At 41.3% G+C, this 21,776-nt stretch overlaps 1 protein-coding gene across 1 annotated transcript in view; it reads right to left on the bottom strand.

Annotated features, from left to right (window-relative positions):
• DNAH9 (dynein axonemal heavy chain 9) overlaps nucleotides 1-21,776 on the bottom strand; it is a 233,111-nt gene that overhangs the window by 76,241 nt on the left and 135,094 nt on the right. Inside the window, exons 50-52 of the mRNA XM_070934466.1 lie at nucleotides 9,562-9,987; nucleotides 3,055-3,174; nucleotides 39-227 (exon numbers count right to left, since the gene is read on the bottom strand). Coding sequence (XP_070790567.1) covers nucleotides 39-227; nucleotides 3,055-3,174; nucleotides 9,562-9,987 — 735 coding nt within the window. The remainder of the gene's footprint in view (nucleotides 1-38; nucleotides 228-3,054; nucleotides 3,175-9,561; nucleotides 9,988-21,776) is intronic.

Here is a 21,776-nt window from a genome sequence, read left to right as displayed (position 1 = left end):
AGAGGCATGTGAAAATATAACATTTGTCTTCTGCTCACTTTTAGTTGCTTTAAGTATGGTTTCCATGCATGGTCCATCAGGTCTTGTCTATATTTTTTGCTGAAATAACCCAGGTAGGAGACAAAGGCAGTAATCAACAAGACATCACCACACAATGCATTTTCTTGCAGTTTGAAATCTCTTACTGAATCAGCCCATCTCACATTTTCAGAGGCCAAGCCCCCAACCTAAAAAAAACCCCAGGAAATTAGACTTCACCAGATTCCATGCTTGAGATGTCATAGAATTTCCACCACAAGAATCATTGTGGAAATGGTAGAGAAACAAATATTGCTTATGAAGAGGGGAGATAGTTTTTGGTTTCATTTATCTTCTATTCCTAATCAACAGTAAGGCAGCAATTTTAGAATATATGTATCCCCTTAAATAGCCAAGACACTTACTGGAAAGCTATGGAAACAGCTTGGATTTCCACTGGAACTCTTTGAATCTCCCTTAGGGAATCTACTTCACGCTGTTATAAAAGGGGATGAATCAGGCAATTTAGGAACATAGTATATTTTAACTCCTGTACCTTTGTCTCTTAAGCTGGACTTTATACTTGAGTTAAATAAAAATCACAGCTGTTAGCATAGAACATTTAAAACTCAAAAAGAAGAATTAGTACAGAAGCTTTTCCTCTTCCTAACCCTCAATGGAAAAAAAGGTAGCATGTCTTTATCCATAGCAATGACTGAGTAACAGGTATAGTTGGACCACTAAAATTCTCTCTCTCTCTAGGAAGTGAACTGACCCAAAGGAGGCAGACTGTACCTCACCTTCATATGCATATAGTCAGAATGGATATTCCTGATTGTGTTAATTTAGGGCGCCAAAATGCAAAGTTGGTCTTTGTTCTCCTAACCAATTATAAAGTATGAATCTTCTTATAAACAGATAAACATATGGGACAAATAACCAAGGGACTGCAAATGCTAGTTCTGAACCAGAGAGGTAAGCATTTACTAAAATGTAAACATTTCATCATAAATAAAGATGTACAGAATATTGTTCAAAATTGTGCATGTTTATATTTAACAAAAAGGCACAGCTATAGCACACTGTGGCTCATGCTTAATCTCTGATCTATCAGCATACCCAAATCACAGACATCCTGTAATTTTATGTATTTCTATATTTATAATTGTCTTTATATTTCTATTTTTTGTTGCATGTAAGCTACCCAGTGTCACTCTGGATAATGAGGTGGGCAGAATATAAATTGACTAAATAAATTCTTTTCACGAGTACTACTGCCAAGTCAGGTACCACTTTTTGTGTACCAAGGCATCTGGCTGTCCTTACCTAAGTGCCCTGTCATTTTGACAAAATTAATGGAAAAGGGCATCAATCATGTTCTTATGCCAGACTGGACAAAGAGTGAAGTTTAAATATATGAAGCCTAAAACAGAAAAAAGGGTCTACAACCAGACCACAAAATGAAAGATTTAATTTTAACAGCTTCGTCTTAATCATGTTCACCTTCCATGCTAATTAATTCTTATTGCTTTTTTCCTGATTTCAAATTTTAACTGGTTCTTCTGTGACTGACCTCTTCTGCAACAGTTGCAGCCTAAACTCTCATTCCTCTCTAAATAAATGTAAACAAATGTGGAAATCATTAGCTTTGTTTATTGGCAAAAGTGCACAATGGCCTAAGATTTGTACTGAAACTTATGATGGGAAAGATCTCATACTTGGTGCTTGTGTTAATTATTCACAGTGTACTATTCAATTATATGACATTTTGTGTTCAACTTTTAATTAGGAAAACTGTGAATGGATGTACCCAGTTTAAATTCACCATGACATCCTTTATGGCAAAAAGCTAATCTGAGCTGTAGTGGCAGGTAAATTCCACTGCATTAATAACACATTTTACCAGAATATCTTCAAGCATCTTGAAGTATTTCAAAAATAATGAGGGAAATAAAGTACCTGGTAGAATACTCTTAAATCTCATACAGTGAAATTCACAGACCACTTAAACCATTGCCCTTGCAGTTATACTGGCTTCATTTCATTAAAAAGCAATCCTTATGTTCAGACTGGAAAGAATTGGTTTACTGCAGCAGTAGCTTTTATACGCCCTTGTAGCTATGAATTGTGATCCCAACCTCAATTACAGTTGGTTAGTAAATTTAAAGGACGCTGCATTGTCAGTAGTTCGAGGGTTACAGCAGTAGAAATTGAAAATCACCAGAAAGCCAGAGAAAACTGTCCATCCGCTGGCAACAGTTTAAACTGTTTGCTGTTTCTTAATCAGGCAAGTCTGATATTTTGCATAATGTAAGGTTATAGCACTGTACACCTGAAAGAGACTTACTGCAAAGTTAAAAGGGAACAGTGGTTTTTAAAATCCTGTATGCTCATTAAAAATACAAATTAAAACCTTCCTGTCATGCCAGCTGGAGCTCATGCATGATTATCATGCTGTTAAAAAGCATCACAAAATTAGCCATACATTTGTATAAATGATTAAATATGAGAAGAGTATTTACTGAAATTATTGCCTCTCACTTTGAAGGTTAGGCAGGGTTCTATATTTGTGATCATTTTCAAGGAAGATCTGTCCATTGCTCCTATATGACGCATGTGCCATCACTGAAGTACTGTTATGTTCCTACTAAATCCATTTCCCCTATCTTTAATGCACTTTAAATAATTAGTGCTAAATCTTTATATATATATATATACTCTCATGAATTAGATCCCTATCATTTTTTCCTGCTCCGCTGCATGCCAATTCATTGGAAAAGTAGCAGTTCTTTAATTTTCTCTTTGCCAGTACTGAAGAATGAAATAATACACATTAAAAATCAAACGGTATAGCAGTCCAAACTACTCCCTCATGTAGATTTAATTTAGAAATATTTATCTTTAATTTAGACTTGGAGTCCCAAAACTTTCCAGAGTTGCAAAGACTTCTAGTTTTTTCTCCAGCCATTCAGACCAAGAAAGACATACTTCAAAAATCTTTCTATCCCACCGGAAGCTTCAGCCAATGATACTCACCAGGCGATTTGCAAGGGAAATGGTATTTGCAGTGGCTTCTGCATCTTGCTGACATTTCAGCTTCTCCACAGTGGCCCTCTCAAATTTGGCTGTCAGCTTTGCCAGATTTTCATTAAGGTGCTACAATTGAGGGTGTAGGGGAAAGGAAGAAGCAGTATCACACAACATAAATATCATAAAGAAATACAATCTCAATATACGCACCAGCACATTGTAGCCTCTGATTTAGACAGCACTAGAATTTGTGCTCAAGAGGCGATTCAAAAAGTGAATAATTTCATTATTAATCAAATAAGTCAACCAAGTGGATTCATTTTATGGGGAAGAGTGACATAGGTAGCCTACAAGGCCATTCAGCTGTGAACAAATATTTAAAACCTAGAGGTGTTAAAGCTGTTAACAGCAGACAGCTAGTATTTATCTGCACTGTCAGGTTGCCCCATCATAAGTATGGGCCATCAACTGTTTCTGGAGGACAAGAACAGACAACATTGTCCTCATTTTGCCCCCTGCCCACCATAAATATGACTTCTGCCAGTGTTTTCTTGCTCTACCTTTGAAATAGTATTTGTTGATTTAGGCCAGTTCAAATGTAGCTGTCCAGTTTCCCTACTCACAAATGGACTGAAAACGAATATACATGTCCTCGGATAATGTTGCAGAACCCAATCTGGCTCGGTCACCGGGACCAGAGGTTTAGTCTTCTGAGCTTTCAGACTCATCCTTAGGCAACTTCTCTCTAGCAGAGTGTTTCCCTTCTGATTTTAATTTTCTTCTAGGCAAACATCTGTACTTTGGATCTGCACAGGACAGCAACGTCCCTCATCTCAGTTGCTCAGTTCACCTCAGTAAAGCCTGCTGCAGCTTCTGCTATAGGCCTTTCCTAGTAGCACAGTGGTTGTAACACTTGATTGACATGCAGAACTGCTCTCATTTGAAATCTAGCAGAAATGTTTTTATTACATTTTTTTCTCTTTCTCTAAACTATCTGTTAAGTTGGGTGAATGAGGACACAGCAAGCCAGGCAGTGAGTGACAACAGATCTTTATTGTATGGTGAGAACCCAGTGACTAACCTGGGGAAACAGTTATCCTTATATACCCTGCAGCTGGGGCAGTCAGCCAATCAGCTGAGGGCTATTAAGTTCAAACCTTCCCGCCAAAACTATATACATAACACTCCTCCCCTCCCAGAAGTCACTTGGGGTGGACATTAGCATATGCAGTCCCGCAGGTGACCAGGGCGCATCCGCACCCTAGTTGACCTGTGCAGTTCAGTCGGAGGTGTGGCGTCGAGCGGGTTGGAGGAACTCCCTGTTTCTCCCTGCTCCACCAATGGAACCTTTGGGAATTCGTTGTGGGCGGCGACTTCTTCGGCTGGTCGATCTTCCATGCTGGGGCGGCGCTGGATCTTAGGGCCGACAGCTAAGTCCTCCGCTAGAATCGGGCTTGAGTTAGCCCTGGAGTTTTGTTGGTAGTTAGGGAGCGGTTCGTCAAAGACGTCTTCTGTGTCGGTGGCTAGTCACTTCCGTAACTGGTCGATGTGCCGGCGCCAAATCCTCCCATTTCCTATGTCTACCCTATAAGACTTGGGCCTGGTTACCTCCGTAATTGTCCCGGTTTCCCAGAGGGGCCCCTTCCCATAATTTCTTGAGTATACCAGAGTCCCTATTGGGAACTCTCTAAGCTTCCTATCTGTTCCTCTGAAGTTGTCGGGGGAATAGCTGGGGTGTAGCCTGTCCGGGACTCCTTGAAGCTTTCTCCCCATTAGAAGTTCCGCCAGGCTTCGGCCGGTGGCGGTACATGGTGTGGTGTGTTGGGCCGTTAAGAATCTGTCTATTCTTTCCTGCCAGTCCCCGGGCCTAGGCGTGAGATGGCTTCCTTAGCTGTTCTCACAAATCTCTCCGCCAATCCATTGCTAGCCGGATGAAATGGGGTGGAGAGTACGTGCCTGATCCCCAACTCCACCAAGTACCCCTCAAACTGCGTGGCCGTGAACTGGGGCCTGTTGTCTGAGACTAAGGTGTCCAGTAGGCCATGGGTGGCGAACAACTGCCTTAGCTCCCTAATGACTGCGTCGGTGATAGTGGCTTTCATGAGTCTAATCTCCAGCCACTTGGAGAAGGCGTCCACGACTACCATAAATACCTGCCCATGGAATGAGCCAGCGAAATCTATGTGGATCCTGGACCAGGGACTCTGAGGCCACTCCCATTCCCTTACCGGTGCTGTAGGGGGGTCTGATCTAGATTCTTGGCAGGGCTGGCACTTCCCCACCCACTCAGTGATGTCCTTATCCATTTGGGGCCACCAAACGTAGCTCCTAGCTAACCCCTTCATCCTCACGATCCCGGGGTGCCCCTCATGCAACAGATTCAAAACTTTTTCCCTTAGGCACAAGGGAACAATGACCCGATCGCCCCACAATAGACAACCCCCTTGCATTGTCAGCTCGCCTCTTTTGTTAGCGAAATGTTTGAATTCCCCGCCCTCAGTCTTTTCCGGCCACCCCCTCGTGACCCAACTCATGACTTTCCTAATCACGTGGTCTTTGGTTGAAGCCCTCACCACCTCTGCTGAAGTGATGGGTCCCAAGTCCAAAACGTCAATCAGCAGGACTGGGACTCCGGGTGTGGGGTCTTCTATCCTGTCTGGTAATGGGCAACGGCTGAGGGCGTCGGCGTTGCCCATGTTCACCCCTGGTCGATGTACCAGGCGATAGGAGTATGCTGCCAGGAAGATGGCCCAGAGTGTCATCCTGGGAGACAGGGCTGCCGGGGTGGGTCGGTCCCCTGCTATGAGACCCAGAAGGGGGCAATGGTCTGTGATGAGGTCCTCGGTTTTTGTGCCCTTCCTGTGGCCACCCTTCTGATTGGTCTTCCGCTGCGTCATCTCTGATTGGCTAGCACTGCTCCGCGGTTTGTAGTTGGGAGTCTGCTTAGATCTGCAGACTCTAGCAATGTGGCCCTTCCTATCACATTGCCGGCAAATGGCGTCTCGGAACTTGCAGGTCTGGTGCGGATGGGCCCCCCACAGCTGGCACAGGCGTCTCAGTGACCTCGCCAGTCCTGCCGGTACTGTTTGGTTCTGCAGACTTCTTCATCTGACTCCTCCTCGCTCTCCGTGCATACGGTTCCTTAATGAACCAGCGCTGACCTCTGTGCCGTTCTGACCTGTGTCATCCCCTGTAGTCTCTCGGCCGCCTTGGTGGAGGACTCTTGAGCCCTCGCCTCGTCCAGTGCGATGTTCAATGTTAGATTCATCTTTGCGAGCTTTTCTCTGCAAGCGAATATCTCTCACTCCGATTAGTTGCTCTAGAAGCATCTCATTGAGCTCTCAGTACTCGCATTGGTTTGCAGCCTTGCGCAGGGCAGCGACGTACTTGCTGATCGATTCTCCCTCCTGCTGCAGCCGTTGCCGGAACTCGTACCGCTGGACATACTTCAATGGCGTTGGGGCGTAGTGGTCCTTCAGCAGCATCTGAAGCGTTTGCCACGAGATGGTGTGGACCGAGTTTGGTTCCGATAGGGCTTCGGCCATATCGAACACCTTGGGTCCACAATGGCTCAGGAACAGGGCTTTCTTCGGGCAGCCCCTGTAGATCGCTGGCCACCAGGAAGCATTCGAAGCGGGACATGTAAGATCCCCACTTCTCTTCGGTTGGGTTGAAAGGCACTGGCGGTACGTAGGCAGACATCGTTGGTAGATTCTCCAGGTACTCCGCTCACTCGCCTGGCTGGATTCGGGTTTGCAGCTCTCTTGTCGGCTCATGTCTTCAGCTCTTTCCGTGGCTTCTGGCCTCAAAATCCCACCTTCGTCGCCAATGTTAAGTTGGTGAATGAGGACACAGCAAGTCAGGCAGTGAGTGACAACAGCTCTTTATTGTATGGTGGGAACCCAGCGACTAACCTGGGGAAACAGCTATCCTTATATACCCTGCGGCTGGGGCAGTCAGCCAATCAGCTGAGTCAGCTATTTAATCAGCTATTAAATTCAAACCTTCCTGCCAAAACTATATACATAACACTATCTAATTTTCTCCTGGGATCTTTTGTGTTTGTTTGCTTGGATATTGGGATTGGGGGGGGGGAAAGGTGGGTTTCAGCAGGTTCTGACTAGTTCTGGAGAACCAGTAGCGGAAATTTTGAGTAGTTCGGAGAACCGTTAAATACCACCTCTGACTGGCCCCGCCCCCATCTAATCTCTGCCTCCCGAGTCCCAGCTGGTGAGGAAGAAATGGGGATTTTCAGGAACCTTCCCCTGGATTGGGGTGGGAATGGAGATTTTACAGTATCCTTCCCCTGGAGTGGAGTAGGAATGGAGATGTTACAGTATCCTTCCCCTGCCACGCCCACCAAGCCACGCCCACCAAGTCATGCCAGACCCACCAAGCCACACCCACAGAACCAGTAGTAAAAATTTTTGAAACCCACCCCTGGGGGGGGGGTAATTTGTTTTTTTAATACAGTAAGTCCACCTGTGTAGTGGTTTATCATTTTTCCTTCCACCTCAAAAAGGTTTATCTCTGCCCCCAAACAGTCCAAATGAGTAAGTAAAACTCATCTACCTCAACCGACTGGAAAAATGATTGAACAGTACACCAGAGGACCTATTTAAAAACCAATACAGGTAGCCTTTGCTTATCAACTGACATGCACAGTGACCGTTCAAAGCTATGTGGTGCTAAATAAAAAAATAATAACTTTGCAGCCAATCACAGTGTCCCACAGTCACATTTTCCCAGAAGAGCACCTGATGTCCACCTGGATTGATGGTCACCAGATTCTAAAACAGTTGAAGAAAATTCTGTCCGATGGGGACATTTTATTTGTACAGCAATAAAATATTGGCAGGCGTAGCTTGTTACATTGTCCTTTGCATCTTGTACTGATTTCTGGGCATTGATATAAAATTCCAGGCCTAAAAGTGCATGTATCAGTACTGTTTATAGCCTGAGTGAGCAAAACTGCTCCTGGGAGTTATTTAGAAAGCCAAGCGGAAAGGCTCATGCAAAAATGGCTCTATTAGCTTTATTTCAGGGGCTGAGAAGTGGCTTTCACAATGGGTCTCCCAATCTCTATTGCTCTAATTGATCATTTTTGCTACTTCACTGTAAAACAAAAGCAGAGTGTTCCCAAATTATTTTACTCCTGTGACAAAAGAAGTTAACAATTGATTTTTATCAGCCTTCACACCAGTAGCTTAAAGTTAAGTGCCTCTAAATCATTTTAATACTGCTCGAACAATACTTGAGAAATAAACTTGAATTTGAAAAGGGTACGTAATGGTTAGTAGCATTTGGAACGACTAGATATATGAACAGAATTGTTCCTAAAATCGCAAGCTACAATTTCTATAAATTAAATGTCCTTCTTCCCTTTCTAAAAGTACATTTGTGCACGTGTCTGTATGTGTGCTTGGCCACTGTACAGTAACACAGATGAAAGAATACCATTTAAATTAGCTCTGCCTTAAAGCCTGAAGAAGCTTCTGACTTCTTCAAGCAGGACTTTTATTTGTGAAAGAGGTGCTTTTGCACCACCATGAAAGGATTGATGTTGTTATACAAATCATGGTCTCTCTCTAACCTTTCCTTTGTACCCCATCACATTCCCCCCCCCATTTCAGAGGGAATTCTAATCTCCTGCACCGGATTTGGGGGATCTGAATGGAAGATTCAATTGGGGAGGAGGAGGAGGAGGATCTGTTCAACTAAGGATGTCAATTCTGCTGAAGTTCAGCCATAAATGCTTTGCTTAGCCTAGTTGACAAGTAAACAGCCTAATAGAAGCCTACTATCAAACACAGTAGGAACGGGTATATTGGTTTCTGTCTATCATGTAATTCTTAGTCACTAAGTCTATGTTTATAATACATAGACTTAGTTTAATGTTTTTTAAATACTCACAAAACTAACAGAAGTAGCAGCCAACTCTGTGAAAATATTTTATGATTTCCCCCTTCTCTAACATACATCTTAACTACAAATATCATAGTAATAATTTGCAAAAACCTTGCAGCAAAACCTTAAGTGTCTCATTAAATAATCAATCACCCTAGACTTGGGATTGCTCACCAAATTGCTCTTCAGGCTGCAAATAATTGGAACTTTCTCTATGGCTGATTCATTTGAAAAATTTAAAATGTTAAATCCAAAAGAGGCAGAGCAATTTTGCGAGTGGTCAATTGCTACAACTTTTCTGGTCATTTAATGCTGCATTTTAATTACTCAGAAAACCCTTAATTTACGTAGTGATTACTGCATGATTATTACTTGTTTAATTCTTTTTTTTTTCGATATTACTACTGTACAGGCACCACCCTGTTTTAAAATAAGCCATGGTACTTTCTTTAGGCAAAATGCAGAGTGGTTTCCTACAGCAGCTACTTATTCAAGAAGCCCATGTTTAAGGCTCTAGAGAGTAATCGATGCCAAGAATTTCAAGGTGCAATGCTGATTTCAATTTACACTCGTTTCCCAGGTTGCTTTTTTTGCATTTAGACTTACTGCAATTTTGGCCTTGATGTTAGCCAGCTTTTCCTGGGCGTTAGCAAGCTCAGCATTGGCTTTGTTGAGAGCCTGACGCTTGGGCTCGACATCACAGTATACATTGTAAAAGCGCACGATGTTGATGACCCAGGAGCAGAGCCCAGCAGCTGCATAGGACTTCGATGCCACCAGTTCTGGGTTGAAGGTTGTATCCTGAAGATAAGGTTGCAAGGCTCGGAGACTGTTCTCATGTATATTCTCTTTGTTGAAGTGAATCAAGGAGTCTAGGAAGCTGTCAACCTTGGCCATGGCAATCTTAGCTGCTTTCCAGCTTCTGTCCTTGGGGACCTTACCACCCGAACCCATGAGTACCATCACGGCTGCAGTAACATTGCTGACAGCAGATGGTGGCGATCCAAATGACTTCAGTTCTGTCAGATTGATCTGAAAGGGAGAAGAAAAAGACCAAGCCTGTGAGATGAAAATGAATGGGTTTTCTTTTTTACTTTTCTGGTAATGGAGTAACCTCTAGAGCTGTTAATCGGAGAGAGAAGCTTTGAAGTATGGGATGGCACTCTGAATTTTAAATATTATGACTCATGCTTTGTAAAGCAATGTATCCCTCTAGTGGCTTGGGGCCATTATCCGTTTGTTAAGTGTGAGAACCAAACACATTTCTTTGGCATTTCAGCCAAGTTGCAGGACACTGAAAAAGCCCAATTAGATTTCAGATTTACATGATATGGAAAAATAAACATAACCAGGAAAAGATCAGCCTGACCTGAAATCGACAATGTATGTCTGCAGCTGCAGGAGGAGTTTAAACATGGACCTTAATTGAAAATTCTCAGAGAAATGTCTGCCTCATGAATCTTTAGCCAGCATCAGTTAAAGTGATTTGGGTCATGAAGCACCATTACCCTGTGTACCCTGTGGCTGCAATCACACTGGGAATAACGCATCAACAGCAACAAACCACATAGTGAAGCTGTCTCAAGCCTATTCCCATGTACTTTTGATAAGATCAATCTTGCTGGCTGACCAGTCACTGAGCACAACATGTGAATGTTGGCATCACATGGCAAGATAACAAAATATTTATTATGTCATGCTATGACTTCTGAATCCATCTTCATACAATCAAATGGGACATTATGATTTGATGAACTCAAAAGTATCTTAAGATTTCCTTACAAAATGTTTTTGACCAACTATGGTAGTTTATATGAGGGGAATGCTGAGAACCTGGATACTGAGGAACTCCATTCTCCATGCGCGGCCAATGGTTATGCTCATTGGTCAAATGTGGACTGAGCCTGTCAATTAATTCTTAAATCCCGCCCCTATTCCTAGGGATTCCAGCTTTGGTGAAGGAGGAAGACAGACTCTAAGTGTGGAAAGTAGAAATATAAACAAACTGTTAGATAAATTTTACTCTTAGTGCCCAGACTGATAAAGGGTGGGACTGGCTGCTGTCTCCACTCAACGAGAAGGGGCGTATCAGGCATAGCCAACGTCCCCTTCTCCCTTGAGAGTGGAGACAGCAGCCAGATGTGGGACATACCCAAGTTTACTGTCCCAACTCATGGGAGGGAACAGTCTGGCCAAAAAACTCCTCCCTGACCTCAACACCTTGTAATACTCTTCTCCCAAAATCAGCCTCTGCAGAGGCAAATTTATCTAATTTATAGTGTTTAACAAATGGAGAAGGAGAGGTCCAAGTAGCTGCTCTGCATATCTCATACAATGAAGCCCTAGAAGCCCAAGCAGCTGTAGTTGCAGCACTTCTGGTGGAATGAGCTGTCACCTTGGTAGGAGGAGGCAAAGATCGCAGTTCGATGGCATATCATGTATTCAAACACCTATGTGGCACTGAAACCTTGTCAGAGCTACATCATGCAACATACTGACAAAGAAGCCATTGCAAAAACTCTAATTTTGTGTCCATATCATGCAGTTAGTTCCTGATTTTCATTAACTCCAGTCAAGCTATTAAAAAGAGCTTATCATTTCAATATCGGAATATGACACACATAGTGTTTCCCTAAAGCAATTAAAAAGAAACATTCAGCTGGAAATGGCTCATGGAAGACCTCTTCTGTCACACAATGGCAAGTTCCAAGGCAGAATCCTACCCACCACCCATCATGGGACTGGCACCAGAGTTTGCTAAACAGCAAATTTAACAGAATGCAGATTGTTAAAGCCAATGGAGGCATTAGTATGGACCAGCTATTATGAGCAAATGCTATCACATCAAACTAAGAAGAAATGCATATATCATGCTGCCATTCAATAGACATAAGAAACCTGCAGAGCAAATGACACTCTACACAAGGATTCTTACTCTGATAATCAATGGACATTGACATTTTTTTTAAAAAAAACCAAACTTTTTTTTATGAAATCCATAAACCTGCTTTTGACCTGAGTGCTAGGGTAGGTTGTTAAAGAATTTAAAAGGAAATCAAAGTCATAGAATTGGAAGAAGCCACTGAAGCATTGAAGTCCATCTTATCTCTGTGTATTTAATTCCTGTTTCTAAAGTACAGCATATCATTTGACTCAAATTTCTTCCTGCTTTTTTCAGGCCATTTTACTAACTTACCAAGGCTTATTTCTGTCTTCTAGGGTATCAGCTATCCAACACTACCTAGTGTCATCTATAAATTTGATAATTATTTCTGGCACTTCTTTCATCCAAGTCATTAATAGAATTATGTAGAAGAGCAAAGGACACAGAATTGAATCTCAGTGCCTCCCACTGAGGTTCTTGATAAAGAACCTTTAGTGAGGATTCTTTGACTACAGTTTTCAAGTTAAATACATATCAATTTCATAGTAATTCCATCCACCCTTAACTGTCTTGTTAATCAAGCACTGAAGTTGTCAAATGGATGCATAATACCCATGTAGCCAGCTAGAGAATATAACAATCCTCATTCTGAGCTTGCTTGCTTGCTTGCTTGCTGGATTCATTTGTCTGTTTAGTTTTTTACATTATTAATAACCTACCCTAATCCTAACGGAATCTGGATAAGAACTGTAGACAGTCATACATATTTGAATAGTATGGATATTGCAAGATACTGATTTGTAATAATTTAGACAAGCAGCAGCATGTTGTTTTTACTATAAGACTGGAGGCTGTTACATTGATTGTTTAGGGTCAATGTCAGCATCAATCCTTTTCCCATTTCTTACCTTATCAGTAATTTTCAATTTAAAAACACCTGAGTGAACTTTTAATAAAGCAGTGCATTGAACAATGTTTAAAATGGAAGACAATTCACCTAAGGTCCATCATTCTCAGCCAGGTTGCTAAATATTCATGCATCTGAAGTCCCAGTATATCTACTGGGACACCATGGTGGAGAAACTAATTTAAGTAAATTCATTGCCCAAGAATTTGTCTAAATTATTTTAATGAATTATGGTCATAGCATTGGAGCCGGACTCTGATATTTCATCAACTCATGTGGATCTCTGGGTGATCTTGGGTTAACCCATTTCAGTTCTCTGTCAATAAAATGGAATAATAATGAAAAATGCATTGAGATGGAAAATAATAGTATGTATTATGACAACACATGCAAACATTTAGATGTTTTAAAAAGCAGGTGAGAGGAACAACATTTCAAGTAAAAAATGAGCTGCTAGTTCAGGCTATTGGATGCATCATCCCTCATCCATCAAATTATTCCTTCGTGGAGCAGAATAGAGGAAGGATCACTTGGTTTCTAATTTCCTTCTCTATTCTACTACTTCTCTGTATATAAAATATTTAAATGCAGAACAAATAAAAGCCACTCCTTTGGGACTGTCCATGCTAATTTTCCACACTATTGTTTTCAGTGGTTCTGGAAAGTTCTAGGCCTTTTGATATATTGATAATACATACATTGCTCGATAATCATCTCTTGCTTGCTCCCTTGTTTTCTCCCTCCCTCCCTTCCTCCTCCACTCTCTCTCTCTCTCTCTCTCAATGTTTTCCTGATTTTTTTTTAATTGAAAAAGTTTTTCAAATACAAATTTTCCCCCTTTCCCCCCCTCCTCCCTAACCCCCCTCCCCCTCCCCTCCCCCCATGGCTTCTTCAAAATAAAATCATTGATATCAAATTAAATAATACTTTACCATCCTTTTACACCACCCCCCACATGCTAACCATTTCTTTCTAACATTGTTATTATATCCCCCTTATACTATACATTTCAAAGCAACCTTCAGCTATAAAACTATATAATAAATCCTAATTTGGCATTTATTCAACTCATAATCTACCCATTTCCTCCACCCCCATACATATATCTCTTAATTCAAATCTTTTACGTATATTAATATCTGAACCTAACATCCCTTTTCCTAAACTAAACAATCAGTAACCCATTTTCTTACAGGTCTACCATACATAATATTTTAATATCTTTGTTTTTCTGCCCACACCACACCACTAAAAAATATTTCCATATATAAACAAAATCCTCAAATGACTTTAAGTTTGTAATCCATATGATATCTTCTGTAATGTCTTTCAGCTAGATTATTAATTCCATCACCCATCTTAGGGTAACATCAAGTTCTATTTCCAACAGTATATTCAGTATCCTCCATTACCATCTGCCCCCATCAATAATAAATGTTTTCGTATATAAAAAACCACCCGAGTGACTTTATATTTATATTCCATATAATATCTTCTGTAGTGTCTTTCATCTAGATTATTAATTCTTCCTGATGTTTAATAAATAAAAATCAAGTTTTAGTTTTGCTAGCTGAACTGAGTGAAGTCTATGCCTCCTCTGATCTGGATACAGGGATTGGCTAGAAATCACTAGAAGTAGAAATTACCCACTGCAATTTTCCAAAACAGACAATAGCACACAATCAAGACTGAATAAAGCACTTTACAGTGAGTGAATTCAATGCTCACCCAGAATTTTGTTGCACATTGACTGAAATCTGTGAGAAAGTAAAGACCTCCATTCAGGTCCAGCTGCAGTGAGTATTCATTTAGTTTTCAAATGGCTGTATGCTTGAAGTTACAGACATGTGTAAAGAACCGTCTCTTGTACAAAACTGTAAATGGATGTCACACTGCAATATGAAAGGCTCTTTCTGTGATACAGTTGTTGCACGTTGCAGCTGGTACCAAAAGGTGTTGCTGCTAGCATGTACACATTCATATTGTTAATCCACCTGGATAATAGATTAACAAAATCAGAAATACAGCAAACTGCTGTCTTTGTGGTCTTAACACAGATGTCACCGTTCCTTGCTAGAAAATAAATGAAAGTATTTCAGCTCCAGGTAGACTCCACTGTCAGATAAATCACCCCAACTTTTGTTTGAGAGTGGCATTGCCAGAAGGATTTAGCTGAGATACATTTCAACACGTAATGGTTGAAATGGTTGAATTACTTGTAACCATTTTCTACACGCACAACTCTATTTCAGGCAGAAGAGTAATTTAACAATGCTGCTCAAATGGCTTTCACAGTGGGACTTCCTATATTCACCAGACATGACAGAAGTACTAGAGCTCCACAAAATTACTGATTTAAACCCAGGATCTTGAAGGCTGCTGCCATTGCTTGATTCATCTCACATTATCCACTTCTGAAGATAGTAGCACTTGGAGCATCCTCTAAAACAGGGGTGTCAAACTCATGTTGTTACGGTCGCTTCACATGATGCATTAGGACTTTTTTTCCCCTTCGCTAAACCGGGCAGTGGTGGGGCCAGCACATGACACATCTGGCCTGCAGGCCGCAAGTTTGACACCCCTGCTCTAAAACCTCTTTCATCCTCTGGTCAATTAGAAAATTCCTAGGAAGCCCATGAAGGCAGCAGGCTTCTCTCACTTTGAACTTGGAGGTATCATTGATAGCTTCATCTACCATGAATGTGTCCATCTCGTGGCTCATCTGTAGCATTTCAAGCTGTTGCAGGTACAGAGAAGATGAAAATGTCTGCCCTCTTGGACTTATGTGCAACATCATGACCTAAGGAGATCAGGAATGGGACTTGGTTTGATGCCACAATGCTGCTGTCATCACTCTGACTTCCCTTGCCTCTCTTTATACTTCCTCCCCACCAGATGCCACTGTAACTGACTGAGATGTGAATTTGCATTCATTATCTTTCCTAAATCATAAAGCTAAAAAGATTTACATCCTACTCCTTTATCATACAAAGCATCATTCCTTTGTATTCTGTTTCTCTGGTAATTCTCTATTGCTTCTGTCTTCTGAAATACAAATAAAATCATGGTAGGCCTGGATAGTGTTTCTCCAATGGTTGGTTTGATGCTATGGTGCCCATTCAGAAGTGCAGGAGGACAGACATATTTTTGGAGGGGGGAGAGAAGGAGGAGGAACCACATTTTTGAGTAATGTTCTTTGGACATTCAAGTTCTACCTAGGAAACTAGGACATATTAAAGTAAGTTTATTATTAAAGTTAAGATGTAACATGTGTACGAAGATTTTCTGTAAATCACACAAGCCAAGGGGGTTGGATTGTTATCTTTCCAGTGAAAAAGCGAAAATAATGTCTCGAAGAAGAAACAGGATCCTAGAAATACACAATTGGCTATGCAAATATTATTGTTAGGAAAACTCTATGTTCCAGACAATAGCCCTCACTACCTTCATAAAGGACTCCAAGGAAGTGACTGGATATAGTACATCCCAAACAGGGAAAATGCTTGGCAGGCAGCTTGCCATTCTCATCAGGGTGGGATCAGACCATAATAAAAGGGGAGAGGGGGTTGGCAAAAGCTCAGAAAACTGGGGCCAAGAAAAGAGAACATGAAAGAGAAATGAGAAGGCCTCATCAGGGACCAGACTTCTGCACCTACAATCGAGGTGGCAGTTGGTGGCATTCAGGTGTTCCCAATGCCCAGAGTAGGGGAAGTAAACAACTAGAAATCCTACTTAGAGAAGACAAATACGAAGCCAGGTGTAATGGTATTCATGATTGGCACATAGCAACAGAAGGCTACAGGAACAAATCTAAAAAAGGGGGAGGGGAGTTGCATGTATGTATGTAAAGAAAAAACATATCCTTGTACAAAAATATGTGAATCAGAGTACGATAAGTATTTAGGTTAAAATAAAAGAGGTGAGTGGAGGCAATTCCATTGTGAGAATTTATTATAGACCACCTGGGCAGACAGAAGAACAGATGAGGTCTTTCTGCATCACTTGGCCAATCTTTCAAAAAGGCATGCAGTAGTGCTAATGGGAGGTTCAGTTATCCTGACATCTGCTGGGGATTTGCCAACAAATTATTCTCTTTCCTAACAACAACTTCATTTGTCAGAAGGTGGAAGGAAGAACAAAGGGTTCTGCTGCCCTGGATCTAAATCTCACCAACAGGAAAAAAAAATTGGGTGATGAAGCGAATGTGACTGCCACCCTGTGGGAAAGTATTATCCTCAGAATTGTGACATCAGGTTGAAGGAGGAAGTGAAGAGAGTCAGGTCTGTATATTGGATATTAGAAAAGCAGAGGGATGTTAAAATTCAGAGGGAAGCTATTTCAAACCCAGTGGCTTCAAATCCTGAAGGAGAAAAGTATCCAGGAAGAATAGGACATTCTAAGAAATCAGATCCTGAAGATGCCATTGCAAACAATTCCTATATGAAGAAAAAAAATGGGGAAAATATAATAAAGCCAAAATGGATACATGCAGAACTCTCTAAAAACACTGAAAAAAGGGGGCATGCCTAGGAAATGGGGAGAAAAGCATATCATAAATAAAGAATACAAGATAATCTCAAAAGCCTGTAGAAACTTTGTGAAAAATGTTAAAGCTCAGAATGATCTGAGATTTGCAAGAGATACCCAAGATAGTAAAAAAGAAATAATTTGAGTCTGTTAGAAATAATAAATCAAAGAGGAGAAGGTGCAGTGGGGATGGTGAAAAGCTAGAACTTCTTAATTGCTATTTTGTGTCTGTCTTCCCTCAGAAGGGAGCCCTTGTAGTAGATATTTTGTTCTATTGCTCTGACCACTTTTGGACCCTAAATTTCAGTTTTCCTATTGTACAATCTGTTTGTTAAAACACTGAAGTAGGCCTCAATTTTGACCTGGTTTGCGAGTTCCTGCTTAGTGGGTGCCTTTCTGTAATCTGGAGCTGGCCAAGTTTTTTGACATTTCAATTAAATTTGCTAGTGAGGATTTATGTTTGTTTTCTCCCTCGATATCATTCAGCTATGAATAAACAAACATGAGGGATGAAAATTATGGAGTTGTGATCCCCATATCTAAAAGGCATCTGCCTGGGTAGAAGCAACAGTATTCTAGTCCTAGAATGTCTAGCAGGCATTGTCTTCTTGACTTTATCTTGAACTTCTAAGAATATCATCCAGATGTCCAGTATGGGCCTAAAAGGAACTTGGGCTAAAAATCCAAAAATGATTTTATTTTGGCATTAATTTTTTAACCAAGGAAGTATCTGCAGCAGGGTACAGATTCCCATAAAGCAGCAGGGTACCAAAGCCAGGTGAGAATATGAGGTGGGCAATCTTTTTAAAAAACTGTTCTACAAAGCATCAGAGCATTAGCAAGAAACTATTCCACACAGGTAGCAGTTGATTCCATTAGTTATGATTAAATTTATTAGATAGCAGTACAACTGCATGCTAAGCAATTGAAAGCTAAGTCCAAGCAATCTATTTCATTACCTCCTCCCCCTTCTCCTTTCCTGACAACCTGCATTTTTCATTACTTTTAGTTAAAAAGCAATGCTGATACTTTCCCCTGGTGCTGCTTCATTAAAAAGCACAGGGATACTAGATCTGGATTACTGGTTGAAACTTATGAATAAACACACATCCACAGCCAATCATTCATGTCAATTGATGGGCTAAACTCTCGGATGCAGATGAGAAGGAGCATGTGGCGTTTAGTGCCTGCAAATGCTGCCACCTTCGTTTCCAGGGAAGCTTCAGGCTTCCCATTAATCTTGCCTTAATGAGATGTTGTACAGAAGCAAATGGAAAATTGCCACTGTTTCGTACTTTTGCTTAGTTGCCACCTCTTTTTGTTTATGTATTTGTTTCTCTGCCACCTGGGTTTTCAGGGAGGGGTAGTTTAGTTGACTCATAACACAATCAAGGAACAATTCAGCTGATGAACAATTAATGGAATATCAATATTGGCTTAAGGAACTTCCCCACACCAGCCCTATTAAGCCCACTATAAAGTAGCAACTTTCAAATCACCTCCTCTTCCTACTGTTGGCTGAAGTAGTTCACTGATGTGAAATGACCCCAAATCACCTTCTCAAATAATATTTGCAACGTTTTTCCAAATGGACTCCCTGAATAGGAGCCTAATTTTAAAGCAAGACCTATTTTATAGTTAAGTTTGGGGTTATCTATCAGGGGTCCCCGTCAAGAGTTTCTTGCAAAAATCAAATCCAGAAGCACACACAAATAAACTGATTCAGCAGGATTCATTAACTTCTTTATATACAAGAATAATACATGAAGTAAGTTTACAATACCAACACCAGATTCACAGTTTCATTTCAGCAGAGCAGACAGCAGGCAGACACTGCTTTCAGTTTCAGTTTCAGTTTCATTTCTCTACACAGAAGCAGAAGCTGCAGACTAAGACACGCCCTGGCTCCAGTCTGTCTCAGCTCCTAATTGGCTGACTTAGTTGCTATGCCTATTCATTGGCTGACCTTGTTTCCATGTCTTCCCAGTCATTAATATTCTAACAGACCCCAACAACTGGAGCGCGGAAGCGGCAGCCAAGCGCACATATGCAGCTCCACTTATGTGTGCAGGTCCATTTGTGCAAACAGCGTGCATGTGTCCCCACCACTTGTGCAAATGGAGCTGCACACACCACTCATGCAGAACCATTCTCCCCGCCCACCCATCCTGGCCACAAAGCTGAAAAGATGAAGACTGCTGATCTGGATCATTCCAATTTCTACAATGAGATGTCTCTTTACATGCCCACTAGATTACAGTATCTCAAACCAGTGATTTTTCAGCTGTGGTCCACAGAAATCTTCCAAGTGGCCCAGAGCCTTCCCACAGTCCTCGAACTTACGACTGTCCTCACATTTTACGATTTTGCCCTATCTTGTCACCATGGTGAAGAGAAGCAGTTGTGAAATGAGTGACATGGTTGTTAAGAATGCTACAATGGGCATAAATGATGACCAGTCATAAGTGCGAAGACCGGTCAAAAGTGCGAGGACCTGTCAGAAATCACTTTTTTCAGCCCTCTGGGTAGTCCTTTTGTGCATATGGACTACTCAGAGGGCTGAAAAAGTTATTTTTGACTGGTCCTCGCACTTTTGACCAGTCCTCGAACTTACAACTGTCCTCACATTTTACGTTTTTGCCCTATCTTGTCACCATGGTGAAGAGAAGCAGTTGTGAAATGAGTGACATGGTTGTTAAGAAAGCTGCACGGGCATAAATGTGAGGATGGTCATAAGTGTGAAGACCGGTCAAAAGTGCGAGGCCCAGTCAGAAATGACTTTTTTCAGCCCTCTGAGTAGTCCCTATGCACATAGCCACGCCTACCCGGTCACATGACCAGCTAGCCACGCCTACACAGTCACGTGACCAGCTAGCCACGCCCACCCAGTCACATGATTGCCAAGCCACACCCCCAACTAAGCCACGCCCACAGAACCTGTTGTTTAAAAAATTGAATCCCACCACTGGGTCAAATCATTCTCCAAAGCACCAGAGGACAGGATAAGAAACAGTGGTTGGAAACTAATCAAAGAGAGAAGCAACCTGGAATTAAGGAAAAACTTCCTAACAGTGAAGACAATTAACCAGTGGAACAGTTTGCCTCCAGAAATAGTGGGCATTCTATCACTGGATGTTTTTAAGAAGAGTCTAGACCAGTGGTTACCAACTGGTGGTCCTTGGACCACTGGTGGTCTGTGAGAAAATGTTGGTGGTCCGCAGAAAAATTATTTGCATTTTTTATATTGCACTAAATACTATTTATCTTTTTAAAAAATTCATAGTAATGGTCCGCGGAATTTAAAATTATGAATTTAGTGGTCCCTGAGGTCCAAAAAGTTAGTGACCCCTGGTCTAGACAATCACTTATCTAAAATAGTATAGGTTCTCCTGCTTGAGCAGGGGGCTGGACTAGAAGACCTCCAAGGTCCCTTCCAACTCATTCTATTCTATTCTATTCTATTCTATTCTATTCTATTCTATTCTATTCTATTCTATTCTATTCTATTCTATTCTATTCTATTCTATTCTATTCCTGTTGCTGATTGCCCTCCCCATTCATCCCTTTGCCATTCAATTCCTTTGACATCTTACAGCTTCTCCAGCATGATGTCACACAACTTCCATTTCTAACGAGAGTTCACTCTCAGTGGAGTTTGCAGACTGCAGCCCTCAATCATGTATCATGCCTCTCAGTGCCTGGAGCTCATGAGTCAGTCTTGCTAACAGGAAGGCGATGTATGAGGCTGCAACTCTGCCCCCACTGCCTGCTTTCTGCAAAGTAAAGGTCACAGAAGCAGTTTGTGCTTTACAGAATTATTTCTTACATTCACTGAGTTCACTTTCGACTTACTTATCATGCTAACTTGTCTTTACTGATTCACAAAAAATGAATCGGTGGTTAAAATCAGGTTCGCTTAAGTGTACCATGTCAAGTTGAATCGTTAAACTCATCCGGGTGAATGGGTCCTGAGTTCAAGACTATGAATCCATGTATAAGCTCTGTGATGTGGAATTAAGATCTTTCCTTGACAACTCACAAAGAAAGGTATGAATAGGAAACATAATCAACATCTAAAAATTTCAATGGGATGGAGAAACATTCGACTCTAGTTCTGTGCATTTTATGTTATGAAAATTTGCAAATGATGCTACTGTTGCTACTAAATGTCACAAAGTACATAAAACAATTCAAATGCGTATTGAGAAGTCCAGCTTTAAATGTTAAGTCCATAAGCATAAAGAATTATGATTACAGATAGTCCTTGACTTCATTTAGCGTTTGAAGTTACGTTAGCACTGAAAAAAAGTGACTTAGAGCTGGTCCTGATATACTTAAGACCATCATTGCATCCCCATTGTCACATCATCAAAACCCAAGTGCTTGGCAACCATCATGTATTTCTATCAGTTGCAACACCTGGGGGTCATGTGATCACCATTTGCAACCTTCCCGGTTGGCTTCCAACGAGCAAAATCAATGCAGAAAGTTGGATTCGCTTAA

Source organism: Pituophis catenifer, unplaced genomic scaffold, assembly GCF_029215685.1.
Source record: "Pituophis catenifer annectens isolate HBS135680 unplaced genomic scaffold, rPitCat1.0.hap2 SCAF_2, whole genome shotgun sequence".
NCBI lineage: Eukaryota > Metazoa > Chordata > Lepidosauria > Squamata > Colubridae > Pituophis > Pituophis catenifer.
The sequence above is the reverse complement of the archived record's forward strand: the minus strand, read 5'-3'. Positions and strand labels throughout refer to the sequence as shown.